Source organism: Cebus imitator, unplaced genomic scaffold (genome assembly GCF_001604975.1).
Source record: "Cebus imitator isolate Cc_AM_T3 unplaced genomic scaffold, Cebus_imitator-1.0 Scaffold19, whole genome shotgun sequence".
In the NCBI taxonomy this organism is placed as follows: Eukaryota; Metazoa; Chordata; class Mammalia; order Primates; family Cebidae; genus Cebus; species Cebus imitator.
The window spans coordinates 9,675,094-9,698,511 of NW_016107334.1; the positions used below are offsets into that span (position 1 = coordinate 9,675,094).

The following is a 23,418-nucleotide window of genomic DNA, read 5'->3' on the forward strand; positions in this document are numbered from 1 at the left end:
ACATCTGGGAGGTCAAGAGTAGAAAGGCCCAAAAAAGGGCAGGAGGGCAACGTGGAGACGGTTCTAAGACCATTGTCAGAAACACTGCAAAGAGGTGGGGGCGGGCCCGGGGAAGACCTACCTCTGCCTCGGGAGGCCCGACGGTGGGCGGGGGGCAGCAGCAGCAGCAACTCCAGCACAAGATGGGGGCAGAGTCAGCTGGGCCTTGGAGCCTGCCACCCTCTGATCACTGGAGTGGGGGCTTGCTTGTCCGTAGCGGGATGGGTGGGGGAGACGTGGGGAGGAGGGCTACCGGAGGCCACGGAGGAGTTGCTGGGTGTGGTCAAGGAAGCATGGGATAGGAAACTGAGTGAGGCTGCGGTGGATGGACGGACCCAGGCAAGGTCAACTGCTGATGGGGAGGAACATGCCCGACAACAGGGTGCTAGTGACAGCCGGCTCCCTGGGGAAAACAGCCTAGACTTACGGTGCATTTGCTACCCAGAGTATAAACACCCTCATACGGCAGACCGTGTTATCCACCTGGCATCACTGAACAAGGAGTGGGGAAGAGATGCCTAGAACTGGCTCTCACAAGCCACACAGGGCCGTGGGGGCACTCCATCGAATTCTGAAGATGCCTTTGCTTTGGAGGTCCTGGTCTGGAGCTGATGCATGGGAGAACTCCTGCACGATCACATCTTGGTTGAGGCTGGGAGTGGGTTTGGGGTCAGCTCTCACAGCCCCAGAAGGAATACGCTTTGCATGCCCAAGCACTGCCTGTGGCCATTGCTGCCGCAGCTGCAAGTTCTGGCGCACTGCAGAGGCAGCTTTCCAGCTTAGAGCCGGCATGCCTTTCCTCCGGACAGTGCGCTCCCAGCCACGCTCATTTGTGTATTTCTCAGGGAGAGGAAAACACAGGCAGAGTTATTAGCAGGAGGTCAGCAGATCCAGGAGGCATGGGGGTTACTTCCATCCTTTTCACTTTGGTGTCACTTAGCAAGATTTCCCATCTGCAGTTTGCTGTGGTCCATCTCAAAAATTGGAACTTCCTGCTAAAATCATGAGTGAGTGCCTGACATCCCTTCGAAAGAGACTTCAGCCTCAGAGATTCTGTCAGGATGTCAAGATCATTTTTAACAGTGAGTAAACAGGTTCATTGTGGAGTCCCCGGAACAATGACTGCATGGGGCCATGCCAACTGCAGAGACAATGCAGGTCACCTCCTGCCCCCTTCTGCGACAGCTTGGCTTGCTCTCCTGCCTTGCGTGAGCTGCACAGAGCAGGGTCTGCAAAGCGCTCTGAGGCTCCCGCGCCAGGCACCTCTGTGCAGGAGGCCTTTCCACAGCCCCGTGCATAATGTATTTTTTTTTTCCTGACCTTCCAAATTAAATATGTTTTGGGTTCTACAAGTTCCTGTCCCCTCAACCCTTGGGCATCAGTGAGTATCTCCAAGTCCCCTTTGTCTGTAAGTATTTTGAGATTGACTAGTTTGTACTTGAAATCAGGATTTTTTTGGACCCAGAAAACACTCAATAGGGGAAATTAAAACAATTACAAATGCTTTGATTTTATGGGCAAATAACAGAGCGAAGAAGAGGGGATTCCCCCAATGATTTGATTTCATCTGTGATGTCTGAAGTTCTGGTTTGCTGGGAAGGAGATTTTCCCTTGCTTATTTTGCCTGGGCCAGAGATTAAATGTTTTAAACCATGATCCAAAATAGAACTATGCTCATTTTTGTGGGTTTTGCTCAGAAGCTCTCAAGAGTTAGACTTCTGTGTGGCACCACATGGGAGGGTACACTTTCCTTTACCACTAGGGCAGAACAAAACCTTTGCAATGAGCTGGAATGTGAGTTACATGCGGAACGTCCATTTCTGTCTCTGGCCCTTCTTCCTCTCTGTGGACACTTACACGCCATCCTGGTCTTCCAGGCAGTGTGGGGAAGACCATGAGCCATTCGAGGGAGCAAGGTGGGGGCACTCCTGAGGAAGGAGACTACTGCTCTTCAGAGCTGGCCGGAGGCAGACGCGGGTTCTCACCGTGCGCACATGCCCCTCTCTGGCACAGAGCTGTGCAGAAGGTCGGGTGGGGTTCTCTTGGCCTCTCTCCCTTCTGGCTTCACTGGAAGACCTGACCCACAGTCAACCTACTTCTAATCCTGGCAGTGAGTCAGCTCCTTTTATTTCCACTAGGAGTTCTGCCAGTCTGTTCTTAGCTATGGATACAAACTGCAGAGGCATTTCCTGTTCCAGGTGGTTTTGAGCAGAAAGCCAGCCAGCGTGGGCTGAAGGTAGGTGGGGTGAAATTCTTCAGGAATTGCTCCCGGCAAATGTGAGAGTAATTCAAAGTTACACTGGGTTGACTTCCAAAGCACCCAGCCCCAAGTGGAAACAAGGCCTTTTTGAACTAACTTTAGAAACATAATGAGTGTGGACCACCTTCAGGCTTGCCCGTGTCCATTGGCCAGGCCCTGGAGTCCTGGGATGATGCCTTCTGGATGAGATAAGGCGGGAACCGAGTCCAACCTCCCATGGAGGCCCGGTGCTTCTGGAGGGCTGAGAAGTCACCCAAGACACTAAACCAATCTCCACGGGATGCAGGCTTGTTCAAAGTGCACACAATGTAGTGGTCACAACAGGCAGGGTTAACATGTGTTCTCCAATGAGACGTCTCCATCCAGCAGTCTCTGGCCATGACTGGACAGCGTAATTCTGAGAGGCTGCATCAACTGCAGTGAACTCAGAGGAGGTGGAGAACGTGGTCGAGACGCCAAGCCCCTCGGACCTCCAGTCTGTACCTCTGTTAAGGAAGCAGAGCAATCCCTTGCAGCCCATTTGGGGGAATTAGGGATCAGGTCTCTAAGGTGCAGCGGAGCTCAGTGACTGGGAGCCACCATCGCGGATGCTCTTGTTTTGTACACATGGCCCTCAGGCTTCAGGAGCTGAGGGCACAATCACAAGAGCGCGCTCTCCTGGTTGGCATCCGCTAGTTAGCACCTGTTGCCCTAAAGTGAGTTCGAGTGAAAGGTCTGTTTGTACGACAGGAATCAGAAGTTGAGGAGCAATCCAGAGGATTCTAACATCCTCCTGCCACTCTTACATTGCCATGCAAAACAGAGATTGAGAAGACCCTCCTCTTGCCAGACACTTAGGGCTGAGCCAGGCAGAGAAGCCAAGCTGGGAAATCTCAGCAGCCAGGTTCCGAAGCCAGGGGATGCACTTGCAGGAGCACCTGCTGAGGCTTGATGAAAGAACCGTAATTCGACCTCCAAACTGAACTACCTCTTGGAACACCCGGACTGCAAATTTTGAATCAGGATGAAAGGTGATGCCAGCCTCCTACGGAGGGCCTCCGTACATTTGAATGCATGGGTTGGGAAGGGTAAGGGTAACTTTTTGGCATGATAGTAGGTGGTGGGGCTTCCGATGCAAATGCTGGTAAAGTTGACCCAATATCCTCTGATGGGCAGAGGGAGAGGAGTGGGGTCTTTGTGAATTTAGTAAAAACAGGCTGTCGCTTTGAAGCTGCCAAAGGCAGCAAGAGCCCTTGTTTTAGAAAGCATTTTAAGCGTTGTTCTATTTGCAGAGTGACAGCTAGGACAGCTGGGGAGGAGAGTGTCACGTGAGGCAGGGACACTGTCCGTGCGGGGGAGATGGAAAACCATTGGGCTGATGAAAACGTACATGGATGTCAACTCCAGGGATGGCAAGGTCTTACCCTGCAGCAGAAGCACAAGCGGCCATCACAGCCTCGAGGAGGGAGGGTGGATGTCAGGTGACCAAGCTGCAGAGGAGGTGGCAGGGCAGCTTGGGACATGGCGGTATCCACAGAGTGTGGTGCCAGTGATACCCCACGTAGCTGCTTGGAAATGGGCACTGCTGCCTTCCCCAAGGCAGGTGTGTGAGGGGTGTCTGAGCATCGAAGGGTTCCCTAACTCCTGAAATAACAGGATTGTGGTCTTCACTGTAAACCTGCCTATTAGAGATTGGTTTTGGGTCTGTCTCATTAGACTTCGAATTTCTGAAGCAGAGACCATTTCAAAGAAAGACTTGGACTTTTGCATAGCCTGCAAAGGCAGGAATGTGGACAAAGACATCATTTTTAAAAATCAGTGATAAAAATGGAAATAAAAGGGTTTCTTGGGTAACTTCAATTTAGTTAAAATCATTTTGGAAACAAGAGAAATCCTCTCTTACTTTTTCTTTCTTCAATCTCAATCAGCACTTTGCAACACAGGCTGAGAGACGGTAACATAAAGACAGCTCGGAAGAGGGCGCCCGAGAAGTTCAGCCACCTCAAGTTCAAGTTTAACCCAAGACAGGAACATGGGATTAAAGCCGGCAGAAGGGCAGGGGCCACAGCATGTTCCAAGCCAGGGGGCCCGGAGCAGAGGCAGCCTCTGGCCACCCTGCTGTCTCCACTTCTGTGTCTAACTCAGAATTCCAACCACCCTGGGGCTCAAGTCCTGGGCTGACTTTTGCTGGGGTCGATGGGGAGCCTGGGAATTGGGCCAAGGATACTCTCGGAAGGTCTTCTCTAGCTAGGAAGTTTATCTGAATGGCTTTGCCCATAGTTAGAAAAACTAGTCCAGAATAGAACCCAAGTCTATGGAGAGATGCAGGTGTTTGTGCTTGAAGTCAATGGAGCTGGTCGCTAGGAATTCGGGACACACAGACCTTGGTGAAACTAGTGTCCTTCTGGGTTTCCATGAGACTAAGCACTGTTGCTCTTTTTCCCGGCCACAGAGTCATCCCCAGAACTACTGGCAGCCCAATGAGGCTTCCTGCAAGTTGGCCAGTGGGCCGCACTGCTCAGACTCAAGCCGCTCTGAGCTTTCCTGTGGTTACTTCGGGGGACTAACCTAGCCCAAGTTCCTCACAATTTCCTTCACTCTTCTATGATCTTCCTTCCTGTCCCAAGCTGGTCTTCCATCATTTTCCTCCCTGTTCTTGCCCCTAATCCACCCTGGGGGTGGCTTCATGTTAGTCAAATACAACTGCACTGTGCGGTCCCGAGTGCTCATGTCACTACAATACAGTCACGAAACCAGCCATAACCCGGGTGGAATGATGCTAAACCAATGTACCAGATTGATCATCAAAATCCATTCTCAACACATAAACGGTGAGTCAAGTCATTTTGGTTTTACCCAGAAAGCTGTGGGCAGGTTTGTCCTCTACCACACGGATCCTCCGAGCTCCAGCGGGAATGACAGCAGCTTCGATATAACCTGTAGCAACAAACAACACAGACGTGAACCACACCTCCACCCCGCACCACAGGCCACGAAGCAGACCTGGCCAAAATCGAGCTACCAAGCCCTCCCGGCCCCCTGCAGTGGCTTCAGAGATGGAGGGCTGGTACAGCTCTGAGAAATCAAGAGAGTCAACTAAGAAGGAGGCTCTCCTATAGCCAGAACTTTCCGGCGGCCCGATTTCCAGAGAGCATGATTTGCATGAGTTTCAGGTGAGTAGTGGCCCCTTCCCCCAAATTCATATGTTGAAGTCCTAACCACCCCTCAACCAGAACATCAGCATGTGACCACTGCAGACATATTAGGATGAGGTCATCCTGGAGTAGGTGGGCCTAATCTAGTATGACTGATGTCGTCATAAAAAGGGGGAGTTTGGCCGGGCGCGGTGACTCACGCCTGTAATCCCAGCACTTTGGGCGGCTGAGATGGGCAGATCATGAGGTCAGGAGATCAAGACTAGCCTGGCCAACATGGTGAAACCCCGTCTCTACTAAAAATACAAAAATTAGCTGGGTGTGGTGGTGGGTGCCTGTAGTCCCAACTATTTGGGAGGCTGAGGCAGGAAAATCGCTTGAACTTGGGAGTTGGAGGTTGCAGTGAGCCGAGATCCCGCCACTCTGTACTCCAGCCTGGGTGACAGAGTCAGTCTCAAAAAAGAAGAACAATGATGGCAGGGGAGGGGAAGTTCAGACAGAGACATGCACACAAGGAGAATGTGACGAGAACATGAAGGCAGAGATTAAGTGATGCTTCAACAGGTAGCCAAGGAATGCCCAAGACTCCCAGCAAACCACTGGAAGTTAGGCAAGAGGCATGGACCAGATCCTCACGACCTCCGGAAGGAAGCAACCCTGCCGACACCCGATCTCAGGCTCCTCACCTCCAGAACAGAAAGACAGTATGTTTCTGCTGCTTCTGCCACCCTGTCATGGCACTTTGTTAAGGAAACCACAGCAAATGAATATAGCCTGGTATTCTATGTGAATGCACCTCCCCGGAGCAGGAGTGAACAGCGGCCCTGCTCCCATTGATCTGCTGGAGGCTCTTTTGCTCGCTGTTGTATTCTGAACTTTCCCTGAATAACCGTGGGATGAGAGCAGAAACCAAGCAATTTAGCCCATGACAAAACTACAGCACTGCCTGACGCACGGTGCCCTGTTTCTTGCTCCCACTGTCTTTGATTACTTCTGCAGTTATCACACTTGGATGGTTCTGTCCATCTCCTTGAGTGTTTTTTAAGCAGAGTAGGGGCCAGAATAGCAGGTGGGCAGTGAAGATTCAGGGAGGACGTGATTGAAGCTCCCAGAGCAGAAGCTGGCGACTGGTTGGTGCCTGGTTAATGAGGCAACTGCCAATAAATAATTTTTATATTTTGAATACAAACGAGGTTTCACCCTGTTGGGTAGGCTAGTCTCAAACTCCTGACCTCAGGTGATCCGCCCGCCTCGGCCTCCCAAAGTGCTGGTGCTGGGGTTACAGGCGTGAGCCACTGCACCCGGACTATGAGTTCCTATTTTATCAAGGCTACTGCTGATCACTTTTTGAAATTTACGGCAGTAACCCTGGGTCACAATTTTCATCATGCCCTTGGTAACATTTTTGCCAGTATTTTTTAAAAGTCATTCATTTTCCTTGTCCCCTTTATCTTTTTCCTTTGCTGGATACTCGCATACATCCCTGTGCTGGTGGATTTATTTCCAACTGTAAAGTGACACAAGTTCTAATCACACTGGCTGCTTGCAGTAGGTGTGGCAGGGAGACACAGGACACTGCTGTAGGCTAACAGGACTTCCCTTGGTTTACAGTGAAATTTGCCAGGATACAGGCTGTTTATATCAGTGAGTTCACTGTCATTTTTCTTTTAAAAAACAATTTATATATATTTTTTGAGACGGAGGCTCGCGGAGCGCAGCGGCGTGATCTCGGCTCACTGCAACCTCCGCCTCCCGGGTTCAAGCAATTCTCCTGCCTCAGCCTCCTGAACAGCTGGGATTACAGGCACGCACTACCACGCCCGGCTAATTTTTGAATTTTTAGTAGAGACAGGGTTTCACCATCTCAAACTCCTGATCTCGTGATTTGCCTGCCTTGGCCTCCCCAAGTGCTGGGATTACAGGTGTGAGCCACCGTGCCTGGCCAACAATTCATATTTTCCAATTTACACAAATACACGTGAGTATATATTCTCACTGTAGAATTTTAATGCTACACAAATAAGCACACAGTATTTTCATATTTACATTTTCCTCAATTCTATGTTAGGAGTAATTCAGTATTATACCACATTTATTATTTTTAAAAACATGTCTCAGAAATCATATATGTTATCATGTATAGCTCTATTTAATTTTTTTTGCTTAAATTGCTATGAAGTCTGTATAACTGCTCTCCTATTAATGGACATTTGTTTCAAAACTCTCTTTATTAGAAACAATTCTATATCAGGTATAAATATGCACAGAAAACCCCTCTACAAAATACTAGCAAGCCAATCCAGCCACATATAAAAGGGTTCTTTCTACACTGTGTTCAAATATGATTTATGCCAGGACTCAAGGCTGGCTTAACATAAGGAAAAATCAGCCCGTGGGCAGAGGCTCACCCCTGTAATCCCAACACTTTGGGAGGCCAGGATGGGCGGATCACTTGAGGCCAGGAGTTCAAGACCAGCCTGGCCAACATGGTGAAACCCTGTCTCTACTAAAAAAAAATAATAATAATAATAAAAATAATAAAGAAAGAAAAAACAAAAATTAGCTGGGCACGGTGGTGCATCCCTGTAATTCCAGCTGCTCAGGAGGCTGAGCCATGAGAATCGCTTAAACCCAGGCGGGTAAAGGTTGGAGTGATCCAAGATCATGCAGCTTCACTCCAGCCTGGGCAACAAAGTGAGACTCCCTCAGAAAATAAAAAAAGAAAGAAAGATCGATCCATCGATCAATCAGTGTAATCCTCCATGTTAATAAGGGGCAAAATTCACAACTCGAGGTGCGGGAAAGGCATTTGAAAATTCAACAGTCCTTCCTGATAAAAATACTCAACAACCTAGGAATAGGAGGGAACATGCTCAACCCGATAAAGGGCATCTACAAAACCCCAACGCTAACAGCATACTTCATGGTGAAATACTAAATGCTTGTCCCATAAGAACAGAAACAAGACAACGATGTCCTGCTACCCCATTCAGCACTGTCCTGGAAGTTCTCTCCAGGGCAATGAGGCAAGGCAAGGAAAAGAGGCATACAGATTGGAAGGAGAAAGTGAAGTTATCTCTATGCGCAGATGCTAAAACCTTATATACAGAAAATCCTAAGGAATCCATTAAAAAATCTATTAGGTTCGGTAAGATTGAGGGATACAAGGTCAATACATAAAAATCAACTGCATTTCTATATGTTAGGAATTAACAGTTGGAAAATGAAATTTGAAAAACAATTCAATTTAAGTAGCATCAAAAAGAAGCAAACACTTAGGAATATATTAAAAAAAAGACCTGTAGGGCTTATATGCTGAAGACTACAACACACTGTTGAAAGGTATTAACAAATTCCTAAAGAAATGGAAAGATACTCTATATTCCTGGATCAGACAAGATTGTAAAAATGTGACAACTTCATAAATTGGTCTACAGATTCAATATAATCCCTATCAAAAATCCCAGCTTTTTTTTTTTCGCCAAAAATGACAAGTTGATCCTAAAATTCAGATGAAAATGCAACAGACCCAGAATAGTCAAAACAGTATTTCCAAAGAAGTTGAAGAACTCAGATTTTCAGATTTCAAAACTTTCTAGCTAGCTATAGCAATCAGGACATCAAGGTGATGGCATAAGGACAGTCATTTCTAACAATGGAATACAGTTGAGAGTATAGAACACGATTTTTTAAAAAATAAAGGTGCCAAGAATATTCATGAGGGGAAAGAATAGCCTTTCCAACAAACAGTGTTAGGACAACTGGATATCCATATGCAAAAGAATGAAGCTGTGCTCCTATCTCAGACTGTACCAAAAACTGACTCAAAAATGGATCACAGATGGAAACATCAGAGCTAACACTAGAAGGCTCTTGGAAGAAAACAGAGGGGCGAATCTTTGTGACCTTGAATTAGGCACTGGTTTCTTAGACATGACAGCAAAAGCACAAGTGACAAAGGAAAAAACAGATGAAGCAGATTACATACAAACTGAAAACCCGGGTTTCAAAAGATACCATCACAAGAGTGAAAAGCCAACTCACACACTGTGAGAAAATGGGCAAATCATTTACCTGATAAAGGAAGTGCATCCCGAGTATATGGAGAAAGCTTGCAGCTCAACAAGAAAATGACAATCCAATTTAAAAATTGGCAAAGAAGATACATGAATGACCAACAGGCAAATGAAAAGATGCTAACGATATATCAGTCATTAGAGAAGTGCAAACCAAAACCACAAGGACATCCGACACCGTACCCACTAGGACGACAATAACAAGAAACAGTGAGCTGGAGAGAACCTGGAGTGACGGAAACCCCCATTCACTGCCAGCAGGAATGTAAAGTGGTGCGGCCACTTTGGGAAAGAGTTCGGCAGCTACTCAAAAAGTTAAACACAGAATGATCAAATCACTCACCAATTCCACTCCCAGGTATATACACAAGGGAAATGAAAACGTCCACATGGTGACTCCAACACAAAACTTAACAGCAGTATTCCTAATAGCCAAAAAGAGTGGAAACGATCCACACGCCCATCAACCAATGACTGTATTTATAAAATGCGACATATCCAAACAATGGAATAGTATTTGACAATAAAAAGAAACATCGCTATTGGGGACAACATGGATGGCTCTTGAAAATATTATGCTAGGGGAAAAAGCCTGTCAGGAAAGACCACTTATGATATGATTCCATTTACATGAAATGCCCAAAAGAGGCACATTTGTAGACGTGGATAGGAGGTGAGTGTCTGCCTAGGACTTCGGAGGGAGATGGGCAATGGCTGCTACTGATCATGGTTTCTTTTGGGAATGACTGTGGTGATACGGCACCATTCTTTGGGGTGATCAGCCTGCTACCTGGTGGCAGGTTGATTATACCAGCCCTCTTCCATCCTAGAAAGGGCAGAGGTTTGTCCTCACTGGAATAGACACTGACTCCAGATATGGGTTTGCCTATCCTGCATGAAATGCTTCTGCCAAGACTACCATCTGTGGACTCACAGAATGCCATATCCACCGTCATGGTACTCCACATAGCACTGCTGTAAAGGCACTCACTTGACAGCTAAGGAAGTGTGGCGGTAGGCTCATGCTCATGGAATTCATCGGTCTTACTATGTTCCCCTCCACCTGAAGCAGCTGGGTTGATATAACCGTGGAATGGCCTTTTGAAGCCACAATTACAATGCCAACTAGTTGACAATACTTTGCAGGGCTGGGGCAATGTTCTCTAGGAGGTTGTGTATGCTCTGAACCAGCGTCTAATACATGGTACTGTTTCTCCCATGGCCGGGATTCAAAGGTCCCAGGAATCAAGGGGTGGAAGTGAAGTGATACCACTCACCACCACCTCTAGTGATCCACTAGCGAAACTTTTGCTTCCCGTTCCCACAACACTACATTCTGCTGGCCTAGAGGTCTTAGTTCCAGAGGGAGGAACGCTGCTACCAGGAGACACAACGATACCATTAAACTGGAAGTTCAGATTGCCAACTGGACACTCTGGGCTCCTCCTACCTTTACATCAACAGGCTAAGAAGGGAGTTACAGAGTTGGCTGGGGTGACTGACCTGGACTATCAAGATGAAGTCAGCCTACTGCTCCATAACAGAGGTCAGGCAGAGCATGCACGGAATACAGGAGATCCATTAGGGCATCTCTTAGTATTCACCAGGCTCTGTGACTAAGGTCAACGGGAAACCACAACAGCCCAATCCAGGCAAGACTACAATGGCCCAGACCCCTCAGGAATGAAGGTTTGGGTCACTCTGTCAGGAAAAACCACCACCTGCTGAGGTGCTTGTTGAAGGCAAAGGGAATACAGAATGGGTAGAAGGTAGTCATCAATACCCGCTACAATCACATGACCAGCTGCAAAAATGGGACTGTAATTGTTATGAGTAGATCTTCCTTTTGCTAAAAACATGTGTGTGCATGTATACACTTGTACTAAGAAAATATCTTTATTGTATTTCCTCTTCCTTTATCATGTCACGTAAGATTTACTGACTTCATATCAGCATTGAAGTATTGTTGACTTTATGTAACAGTGTTTGGGGATTAGTGTGCCTCCGGCTGTATGAAGGTTAGTTGTATTATGTTAGGGGTAATTATGACATTATTACTGTCTTTACTTGAAGATTATGTATGATTTCAGGAGATGTGTATAGGTTCAAGTTGACAATGGGTAGACTTGTGATGGTTAATACTGAGTGTCAACTTGATTGGATTGAAGGATACAAAGTATTGATCCTGGGTGTGTCTCTGAGGGTGTTGCCAAAGGAGATTAACCTTTGAGTCAGGGGGCTGGGAAAGGCAGACAGACCCTTAATCTGGGTGGGCACAATCTAATCAGCTGCCAGCGAATATAAAGCAGGAAGGAAAACGTGACAAGGAGAGATGGGTCTAACGTCGCAGACTGCATCTTTCTCCCATGCTGAATGCTTCCTGCCCTCAAACATCAGACTCCAAGTTCTTCGGCTTTGGGACTCAGGCTGGCTCTCCTTGCTCCTCAGCTTGCAGACAGCCTACTGTGGGACCTTGTGATCACATAAGCTAATACTTAATCATCTCCCCTTGATCCTTCTCTCTTTCCTGTTCTGGAAAACACGGACCCTAAAACATGGCTGCATAACCTTGTGCACATGCTAAAACTCACTGAATCACACACTCTAAATGGATGAATTTTATGGTATGTGAATGGTATCTTTATAAAGATGCTTAGAAAAGCAACAGTACTTCCATGAATGGCTTTGTACATGTCTTCTTTTGCTTAAGTATAATGTCCTATCAGGTCAGTTACCGTGAGAATCACTGAGTCAAACACAAGTATTGCTAAGTTTCCCTTCCCTTAAATACCATTTAAGCCAACCAACACTATATGAGAGCAAATGTTTATTCAAAGATTTCTAAATACTTGACATGATCAATCCTCTTAATATGTGCGAATCCACTTGGTGAAAATACGTTGTCCTAAGTTTAATTTGCATTTCCCTGATAACCAATGAGGCTCAGTGTCCTATATACCTACTGGCCATGTGCTTCTCCTTTTCAGCTAATGGCCTGGTTCTTATTACGCTTTGCCTATTTTTCTACCATCTTTTATTTAGTTAAGGTGCAGTAGTTTAAAACATGTATACAACGTATATTACTATAATTTGATACTTTTTTGGACTCAAACTCTTTAGTTACATGTTGCAAACATTGTCTATAATTTGTTTCTTTGTTTATAGTGCCTTTTATTGGATGGTTTTGAAGTTTTTTTGTTTTTTTTTTTTTGAGACAGAGTCTCAGTCTGTTGCCCAGGATGCAGTACAGTGGTGTGATCTCAGATAACTGCAGCCTCCACTCCACACCCTGGCTCTAGCAATCCTCCCACCTCAGCCTCCTGAGTAGCTGGGACTACAGGCGCATACCACCATGTCTGGCTAATTTTTTTGATTTTTTGTAGAGGCAGGTTTTGCCATGTTGCTCGTGCTGGTCTGAGAGCTATATTTTTAATTTCTGAGATCTCTGTTTGTTTTCTGATTGCTCATTCTCACGGCATTCTCTTCTTGTTTTGTGGCTACAAATAGATATTAGAGAATCTGAACTTCTATTTTTTTTTTAAGCTCATCTTAGTTTTTCTTATTTGTGTTGCAGACTCTCTTTTAAGAACCAGGCTGCAGCTGGGCTGTTTCCCGTGGGGACGTGCAGGGTTCGTTTACTCTCGGGGCTGGCGTTCTGCTGGGTGCAGGAAGGTACTGCGGCGCTGGCAACCAAAATACCAGAACAAACAGGCGTTTCCTAGAGGTGCTGTGCTGTGGTAAAACTCCTCCAGCGGCTGTGTTGTGGTGTTGGCCACAGACACTTCCAAGTCTTTCCCTGGAAATACGGGAGTGATACATCTCACCTCCCACTTAAATGCGTGCGACCACAGGACTTTGGACAGTGAAATGTGAGTGAAAATGAGGTGTGTCCCTTCCCCCCAGGAGCTTGAAGTGCATCAGGGCCTGGTTTGCTATACTCCTTTTCCCTGCCGAGAGATAAAGTCTCTGCCAGCCTAGGTCCAGGAGTGGCCTCACCATCCAGAGCCTCCTGCCCACCCACAGTGGGCAAGCAGTGGGGTCTGGAGGCAGACTCTCGTGTTAAGCCACCGATACGTCGGAGGCACTTTTGTGTTAGTTTTGTTTGCTTGTTTATTGCAGCAAAACCAAGTATATTCATTCCGTTCCATCTGTAGATGAATGTCCACCTGAGACATGCTTGTTCTTCCTAAACCTTTCAAGAAGCTCCTTTTCATTCATGTTCAGGTGATCTTGGGAAGATGAGAAAATAAGCACATGTTTAATCAGCCAGAAAGAACGTTTTCTCAGCCAGGAAGTTGAGCAGTGTCCTTCAGCCTGGACAGCAAATGCCTTGGCACTGCTACTCTAGACCTAGTCTCAGACGGTTACACATCAGTGTCCTGCAGGATGTTTGCAGAGGCTTCCCGAAAGTAACACAGTCTAGCATGAGGGCAGCGGGTGCCTCACTGTTAGGTCCTGATCCCCAGGCAGCTGTGTGGTCATCCACTAGGACTCTTTCCAACCACATCTGACTTGGGATTGGTGAGGCTGGCTTGCCAGAGCAGCTGGCACATGGTCCCTGCCTCTCCAGTGGCTCTTAGGCGAGGGCAAGGTTTTTTGATTAAAAATCATCTTTGCTATAGGAATGCTTCTCTACTGAAAAAGTCTGGCCCCAAGAAAACCAGCTTTTAGGACTATGGCACAAAACATTCTATCGCAAATCTCTCTTAGAGAAATCCACTCCCTCTGGGGAGTTTCAGCCATGACTGGATTCCAGGCACTAAGGCAGTAAAATGTCAAAAACTGACACCAAAGTTGTATAGGGTCAAAGTGATTAGAATCTTTTTCAGAGGAGCTTCCATTCAAACTATGAAACATGCCTGGAAACAAGATCTGCTTGTGGGGATGAGCTGTTCTGGAAAGAAGCTGCTGTTGTATGGAATTTCCTATTTTGCAACCAACAAACCTTGGCATTGGCATCGCCAGTCTGCAGAATCTGAGACAGCTGCTCAGGCCCAGATCAGTTCCTTTCCCTCATTCCACAGCACGGCACCTTTGCAGCTGATGCATGGAATCCACATCTTTTTTTTTTTTTTTTTGAGATGGAGTTTCGCTCTTGTTACCCAGGCTGGAGTGCAACACAATGATCTCGGCTCACCGCAACCTCTGCCTCCTGGGTTTAAGCAATTCTCCTGCCTCAGCCTCCCGAGTAGCTGGGACTACAGGCACGTGCCACCACACTCATCTAATTATTGTATTTTTACTAGAGCCGGGGTTTCACCATGTTGACCACGATGGTCTCGATCTCTTGACCTCGGCCTCCCAAAGTGCTGGGATTACAGGCGATCCACATCTATTTTTAAGCTGAACTCTGGCACAAGATGCAACAGTGAACAGACATCTGTCTTCTGTTTTCTCCTGTGCCCCTGGTGGAGGTGCTGATGAAAAGCAGTTCAGGGTGGACTTGCCGCTCGTGTGAGCCCACCTTTAGGTGACCGCTCAGCCCAGGGCAGTCCTTATGCACATGCTTTGCTAACCGTTCTAGGACAAGTTTCTCTGTTCATGATAAAAAGGGAACCAATGAAAATGACAGACCCTGAAATGAAAGGCAGGCCCTCTGTCCACAAACCAGGGAAATTGCCTCGAACTCACAGTCCTCCAACCTGGCTCCGACTCAGAGTTCAAAGCCCACCTGAGGCATGTATGAAGAGCCACCAGGAAGGGAAAGAGTCCCATCACCAACTCCCAAAGCACCTTGGTGTCCCTCAGGCCAGACTCCCCATGATGTGCACGCCAGACACTGCCACACTGATGGAACATGAAGAATAATGAAAAGGTAGGATTTACTCTCAGAATTTATGTGATAGATTCACACATTTTAGGTAAGGTAGGAAGGCTTTATCTTTGGAGTGATTCTCCATTCTAGCTTTAGCCATCAAGCAGGAGAAATCCGGTTAGAGGAACATGATTTGGTTTCATGAGGAAGCCATGGACAAAACTCAGTGCCTCTGCCACGGTTCCAGGAGAACATGCCATTTGTGCCCTAAGGACCAGTAGTAAGAGGGAACTTCAAAGGAATGTTGATGTTTATCCTGTCTCAAATCTTCCAGAGTTACTATGAGCAACTGCCCTGTGAAAGCACTTCTGTCTGAATTTCTCCAGTAGACTTGCTGTTAGATGATTTGGGACTCCCATTTTTCCTCACATTTTCAATAGCATTAAACATCTTTAGAAGAAAACCATCAGACCGACTGAGAGGGACCATGACAGTCTAGAAGTAAAGTGCTGGCTATGTGTCCTTGAACTCTTTCCCCTAAAATCAGAGGTTTTCTTTCTCTTTTTTTTTTTTTTTAAATAGATCATAAAATATTTGGAGAGGCATTTGTGTAAGATTATTTTTTCTCTTCTTACAGAAGTTGTTCATAAGAATATTACTATCTTACGTTTCTCCCTAAAGGTTGTTCCCGGATCTAAGTGAAAATAACTCACTGCTTGGGAAACCCAGGAGGCTGGACTGTGCCTTACTTACTCCCTCAGAATAGGAGGTCAGTGTAGGTAAATGAAGCCCAGAAGAGTGTTACCAACTGCCCTTCTGCCTGCAGAGCAGCCAGTTCCGAAAAATGAAAACTTTTCTATGGAGGCAGGTGCCAGCTAAGCCTACATTCTCTGGAATGCCTTGGCATTTTCTGCCAGAGCACCAGGTATGCTTGAGGGGAAAGAAAACTTACCCTCAGCATGCTAGGGTATGTTTCCATCTGGCCTCTTGACCCCATGACTCTACCTTCTATAGTTTTACAACTGGTTTCAGCCTATATAGTTTTTCTTTTCAGCAGTCTTCAATGTCAGCTTATGTAAGCCTCTCATGGCCTTTGCGTTTATCCATGGCTTCACACACAACTGATTCCCATTGATTCTATTCAGAAAACACTCAGACGCGTGAGCCAGGCAAGAGCCACACCAAGCATGTCACTGCTGGGATGACACGTAACACCCAACATTTTACATGAGCAACACTCGGGGACAGCCTCTGCCATCACACATGTGGATACCGTCGCACAAACATCATTCTTAACTGAGAAAAAGAAGTACACTGTGACTGGCTTTTGTGCACATTTTATGATTCTTCATCACAGTGTAAAGAAGCCTCATTTTGTACCACCAGCCCCTAACAGTCAATTTCTCCCCACAAGATTCCACACCCCACGCCCAGACGGAGCAAGGAAACGTGGCGCGCAGCTGGGGTTCTAGAGGTAATTACTGAATAAATAGGTGACACACGGAACTATCCACATTCAAAAGGGATCTTCACCCCACCCCTTCTTTGAAGGATTATTTGAACAAAGAGCCAAGGGATCCAAAGCCCACAGCATCCTTGCTGGTTCTCAGTGGGGACTTCAGTCCAGGTGTTTCTGGCTATCCACGGGCCGGTCATCTGGAGAATGACCAGCCACCTTTTCAGTGCCAAGGAGCAGGGCGGAATAAAGACGATAATGCTAAGATGGCAGTTCAATGAAATGAAAGCATCATACCAAGAACTCTCCAATTGCTAGGTTCAGATAACTCAATGGTCTTAACCCAGCCCAAGGCATGAGCACTGTGAAGCCCATCCATCAGAAAAGCAACGTGATAGCCACGTTGAGTTGATTCCTTCCACAGATAAGCAACTGAGGACCTCATTTGTTCAAAGTTTGGAAGCAAAGCCTGGAGGGTGATAAACGCCCTGCACTCAGGACACCACCTCCCCTGGTGTCACACTGGGACCCTCTCATGATGGAGAGGGAGATTTGGCTCTGCAGGGATGGACACCTTGCCACGTGTGGGTCTGCCCTGGATTCTCGGCTCAGGAACTTGGGGAAAGGACCCATAGGAGCTCAGGCAGGAGTCAGGACCTCATGCAATTGGGCAAAAATCCTGCAGCTGACTCCATTTTATCTTCCTGGTGTGGAGTTTCTCTTTGACATGCACCCTTAAGGGTGATAAGGCATTCCTCCTCCCCTCATTCTTTGTAGGCAGGCAGAGATGAAAGTTACCTTCCTATGTAAACTGATAGGATCGGTGAATCCACCCATTGAGCCACGCTTGGCGTCACCGAGGTGCCCCTTGAGCTGGGGGCTATGATTTCCACGCTGGGCCTCGCAGGGATATGTCTCCCCTTCAGCCTGAGGTGTCCCCTGACTACTCCACTATCAGCTGATTTCTATGTGGCCTTTAGAGCTGGGCCACCCTCATCTTCTGCAGGCTGAGGTCTAGGGCCCCACTAGAACCTGGGGTCACACAACACGCCTGCTGCGCTGCCTCCACCTCATGCTCACACAGACTCAAGCTGTCTGTTTGCCCAGGGGTCCCCTCCCTCGACTGTATCCGAGGTGGGGACAGTAAGTTATTTCTGAATACCTAGGACTTAAAATGTAGTCATGCTGCCTAAATAATGACTGGGTAAATGGGCCTGTAGGTGACCATTTGTATCTGTCTAGGTGCATTCCAGTATGTCAGACCATGACGACAGGCTTGTGCTGAATGAAAGCAGATCAGCAGCCAGTGACTCTTTCACATGCAAACAAGTACTGCACGCAGATGTTCAACACGGAGAATCCATACTGATGTGGGCCCGCACTCAGACTCCAGCTGTGAGAATGTGCATACAAAAACAAAACCGCTGTGCACCTTAACATGAATGTGTGACACCTAGCAACCACCCAGAACAGCAGTCCAGGCAGGTGAGTGAACGTGTGCTCATCCTTCTCTGAAGGCTTGCTAAGGCTTCTGTGCCTTGGCAGCTGGAAGGACACACGCTAGGCTGCAAGCCAGGATGGGGACAGCTACCCAAGGAGGCTTCCGGTGTGGTCTATCTTTCCAAGGGGGACTCACTGTCATGGCTAAAAGGTTACTGACCTCACATTCCAGACATGGATGGGGCCCAGGCCAGGGTGGATGGAAAAGGGCAAGGGGAGGGCAGGGGAGGAGGACATGATTGTGGACAGATGAACGGACCTGCCTAGGTCAAAATTCTGACTGCCATGAGTAGCTTTAGGCAAAGGTCACAAAACACACAGCAGGTGTTGACTGTCCCGTGGCCACAGCAGCCCCCGTGGGCCGACACTCACCTGTTGTCCCCCGGGTGTGGCTGAAGTCGCCCTTCACCACGTGGCAGGTCTTGCCGTCCCCGCTGCAGACCCCGCATCGGTCCTCTTTGGCCGCAGACCCAATGATGCCATCACAGCCGATTTTCTAAAGAACCAGAGGGGCCTCCTTATTCTGTGGTTAAGACTCAGAGGGGTTTTAAAGACGCTGCCCCACGAGGCTAACCTTTCCACGAGGCCCAGCAGGCATGGGGCCTGAGGCCCTGATCCATTCAAAGGCCCAAGAAAATATTTTAATTCAGGAGAGGAAAAAGAAACGCACAGAATCCAACCTGAATATTTGTCTTTGTACCCACATAATTGTCAAGTGTATTTTCTGGTATTTGTTCTGGAGGAGGGAGACCCATGAAGGCACAAGCGTCCGTGGAAGTCACACTGAGACCTGACACCCTGACTTCTTGGGGGCAGAGACCGTGGGGAGGGAGTGAAGCCTGGACCCTCAGATCAGCTGGTGCAGCCACAGTTTCACATCATGGGGGCTCCCCTCCCGGCTGCGGGGGTGACCTGCAACTTGGCTGAAATAGCCAGCAGTCTCAGAATACGCAACAGAAACCACAGACTTTCCTACCAAGGTAGGGATGCCCACAGCTCACTCAGGCAGGGCTGGGCACAGGCCCCTCTTTTCTCAGGTAGGGAGACCGAGTCTACCAAGAGTCCCATTGCTCAAACCTTTTTAACAAGGCACGTCTGAGAGCAGAGGAGAGGCTGTCTCTACCCCAGGGGGACCTGAAAAGCACAGCCCACTTCATAAAAAGTAGAAAAAGGTTTGGACTTGTTTTTTTTTTAAAGTGAGAATTTTGTATTACGTAAAATAACCTAAGTTTATACTATGGTAAACACTGGGTATTTATCTACTAGATTGCTTAAATGTCCCTCCACATTTTCCCCCTATAAGGCTAATGCTTCAAGAACAAGGACTGGGTTTTTCCTACTGCCCTGCACCCCAAATTACATTTTGGTGCTTCAGACTCCAGAGGAATCTACAGCCAGAAATCAAGATCTAAGATAATCCAAGTGGAGGTGATTTAGCCCTTTCCCACGATGCCTAGACAAGGAGCAGCAGCACCATGCTTCCCCTCACAGCCAGGGCTTGGAGCCGGCACAGCGCCTGGGGTGCCAGGCTGCCTGCATGTGGACCCCTGGAGGCAAGTGCCTGGCCCCACAACTCCCCAAAGACATCAGCATCCTCTACTCCATTACGGCAGCACTTCCTCAACTTACGTGTGCATTGGACTCACAGGGAGGGCTGTTAAAACACAAATGGCCGTGTCCCAGCCCTAGAGCTTCAGACCCAGCAGGTCTGGGTGCACCTGAGAATGTGCATTTCTAATCAGCTCCCAAGAGAGGCTGAGGCTGCTGGCCCGGGGCCATGCTAGGAGACCCGCTGCACCATGGCATGCTACTCAAAGGGACAGGGGAATGCGCTTCATGTTCAGTAGTCCTCAAGTCTCACCCTTAAAGCTATTTTTTTGAATAAGATTAAATGGGAAATTAACATTGTTCTGCCCAAAGTGACAGTGCAACTGAACAGATTCCAAGGAAGACTTTAAGATGTTCTAAAAACTAAGCAAGCTGAGTCTAAAAATGACCATTATGAAATCTGAAAAAGGGCAGAACATGAATAAAAGATCAAACTTGCTCAAAGTTAGTATACAAAGAGGAAAAGGGTCAACTCAGAGGCTTTAGTGGCCAGAGGACAGCAAGGAGCAAACGCAGAACAGTGGGCTTAATGGCAGCTGTGGAGACACCAGTAACATAGCAAGACACAGATGGTAACTGGCAACCCACTGCAACGCTTTGCCAGCACAGACCAACCACAGTGACCTGGAGCGAAGCCGGCTGTGACGAGGCACCATGAGGCTGGAGCCCAATGCAGGGTCGCCTGGATTCTGGATGTGGACTGCTAGCCAGCTGCTACCAAGTTGCTCAGTATAAAGATTACAGAGGCTGGCCAGGTGGGGTGGCTTATGTCTGTAATCCCAGCACTTTGGGAGGCTGAGGTGGGTGGGTCACGAGGTCAGGAGTTTGAGACCAGCCTGGCCAACATGGTGAAACCTGGTCTTTACTACAAATGCAAACATTAGCTAAGCGTGGTGGCACACATCTGTAGTCCCAGCTGCTCCCAAGGCTGAGGCAGGAGGATTGCTTGAACCTGGGAGGCAGAGGGTGCAGTGAGCCAAGATCGTGCCATTTCACTCCAGCCCAGGAGACAGAGCAAGAGTCTGCCTCAAATTTAAAAAAAAAAAAAGATTACAGGGGCTAAGAACAAAGAGTAGCCAAGATCAGAAAATGTCCCCCAGCAGTGTTCAGCAAACGCCCAGACCAAATCCATGAGACCACATATCTGCTTCTTTGCTCCACTTCAGAGCTCCAGTGCGTGGTCTCCAGACCTGCCTCCAGTAGGGACGCAGGACCACTGTCCACAGAGCTGGTCTCTCCCTGGCCTCCTTCCTGGCACCTGTTCTGGCTCCCACCTGGGCTTTCCCATGTCAGGTGCTGCCTGCTCTAGACCTTCCCTACACTGGCTTCCTGTCATTTCCACACCACACCCCTGCTTGGCAGGAGTGAGCCTCTGGCTTCAAGTCTGGCTCCTTGTCCTGCACCTCAGTTAAGGTTTCCTGATTCTACAGCTTCTAGATGCCCCATTTGGTTCAGTTTCCCCCAGCCCCAAGGGAGGCAGCTTTTCAGGTCAGGTGCAAGCAGGAATGCTCATAGGGAGGCCCTTTCAGTTAATTCTGGAGACCACGCAGAGGCCAGGACAGGTCCATGGGTTCCACCCATGCCACTTGGTGTTATTTGAAAGGCTGTCTGCATCTGGAGGCAGGAAAGGCAGGAATGTCCATGTCTGAACAGCAGTGAGTCTAAGAGCTAATGAGTGACAGCCACAAAATCTGTCAACGGGGGCATTTTGTTACATTGTTTCAGTCAGCGCAAGCAACCTATAATCTTGGCAGAAAGTGGGATGGTTTTCCGTTTTTCAAATGGAAGCTGCCACAGGACACAAGTGAAGTCACTACTTCTGAACATCAGGGGAGCTTGGATGATTGTATTTAAGAGGCTCGGCATTCCAAGAGAACAAGATGACTGAGCCCAAGGAAACTGTCTTTGTTGCACATGTATTTGTTCATCCACGACAGTTACTGGTCTGCTACGTGCCTAACCTGGGAATAATGACGTGCCAGACAGAGGGACGCAGCAACGTGCAAACAAGCGGACACTCCAGAGCGTGTGCCTGAAGGTGTCCCGGAGGCCAAGCATGGCTCCTGATTCTCCTTCCACCCCCTGGATGGCCCCTCCTTCCCCTTGCTTCTTTGGCTGCCCGAAAATGGGTAGCTCCCCAGGGGCTCCCTGCTCCTTTTTTATTTTCTTGGTAATTCGCCTTCTCCTTGGACTGCAGCCACCACTCCCATGCAGAGAGCTCTTAATCCCACTTCTCCCCTCACCCCACCCTATTTCTCCCTAGTAAGCATCTGCTGAGCAAGCTCTCTGGACTTCCAAGGCGACTTCTCCTCCAAAGCTGCCTGACTTAATTCGAGTTGGACACCCCTGCCACTGTCTTAGAACTGACAGGTATCCTAGCAGGAAGCCTGCAAGCCATTTCTGACTCTTCCATTTTGGGATGCACCCAGTTAGCTGGTGAGCTTGCGTTTCTGTCCCCGAAAACCTCCAGAGTCTACGTCTCCTCCTTGCTCTTCTCCACACCCGAGTTCACACCCTCCTGACTCAGGACATGAACGATGGGAGCATTTTTCTCCCACCTGCTGCCAGCCTAATCCCCACATGAGAAGAGAGAGATCATCTGTGGCCACAGACCCCTACTGCCTAGCAGAAACATCCACACTTACAAATTTAAGACTCTCCGTGATCTCACCCCAGCTGTTCACCAGCTCAGCCGCCCTTCCTCCCCCTCCAGATATACAGTGAATCCAACGCTCTCCAGCCCCCTCTTGCAAGCCCCACCCCAATGACCCCTCAGCCAGGTGGGCTGCCGGAATAGCCTCTTAACTCATTTCCCAGGATCTGCTTGGGTCAGTTATCCATAACCAAGATCACTTCCCTGCTACGCTTCAATTCTGCCTGGGATCTGTCTCCTTTGCGGCAGCCTCTGCCCTCCTCTGTTCCTGGAATGCACCCGCCTCCCTCTTGCTTCCCTCTGCCTGGAGCTCTGTGCCCCTAACTCTCTGCCAGGCTGCCTCTCCCTCAAAGGCTGTCTCCTCTAAGAGACCTGCTATGCCCCTGCTCACTGACTCCTTGGCCACAGTCCCCCACTGGGTCTCTCTACGGCGCTGCTTTCCTTTCTTCTTCACAGATACCAATCTCTGGAAAGATCACGTTTGTGAGTTGACATGGGACAGGGATCCTCTTGGTCCTGCTCCCCAGTGAAAGCCCAGCACATGCTATGGTGTGCAGCACTCAGAATGTCTTCAACAAACACCTGATGCAGGAATAAATGAAACTCTACCTTAGGCGTTTTCTGCAGTCTAAGTGGAGCCTCCCACCGGTTATTAAATGACGCCTTCACCTCTGGTCACTGGGTTTCCATGTGAATTCATGTCATCTCCCTAATGGACCATGAGCACACGGAGGACTGTGTCTGAGGATTCTTCGTATTCTTGGCCCTCTCCTCTTTCGACACACACAGTGGCCGGTGTGGTGTTGAGCACACACGTGTTCAGTTGTGTACAAACGACGGCGTCTTACAAAGCTGGGCAGTTTACTTTTTCTCATACTTGAACTGGGACTTCCTTGCACACATTTTGACGGTACTTGTTTATTTTTTCTGGCAGGAA

The 23,418-nt window shown here is 48.2% G+C and overlaps 1 protein-coding gene across 1 annotated transcript in view; it reads right to left on the reverse strand.

The window, feature by feature from the left end:
• The window catches only part of ADAMTS17 (ADAM metallopeptidase with thrombospondin type 1 motif 17), a 331,102-nt gene that overhangs the window by 80,360 nt on the left and 227,324 nt on the right, over window positions 1–23,418 (reverse strand). Inside the window, exons 15-16 of the mRNA XM_017518719.2 lie at window positions 18,593–18,716; window positions 5,135–5,215 (exon numbers count right to left, since the gene is read on the reverse strand). Coding sequence (XP_017374208.1) covers window positions 5,135–5,215; window positions 18,593–18,716 — 205 coding nt within the window. The remainder of the gene's footprint in view (window positions 1–5,134; window positions 5,216–18,592; window positions 18,717–23,418) is intronic.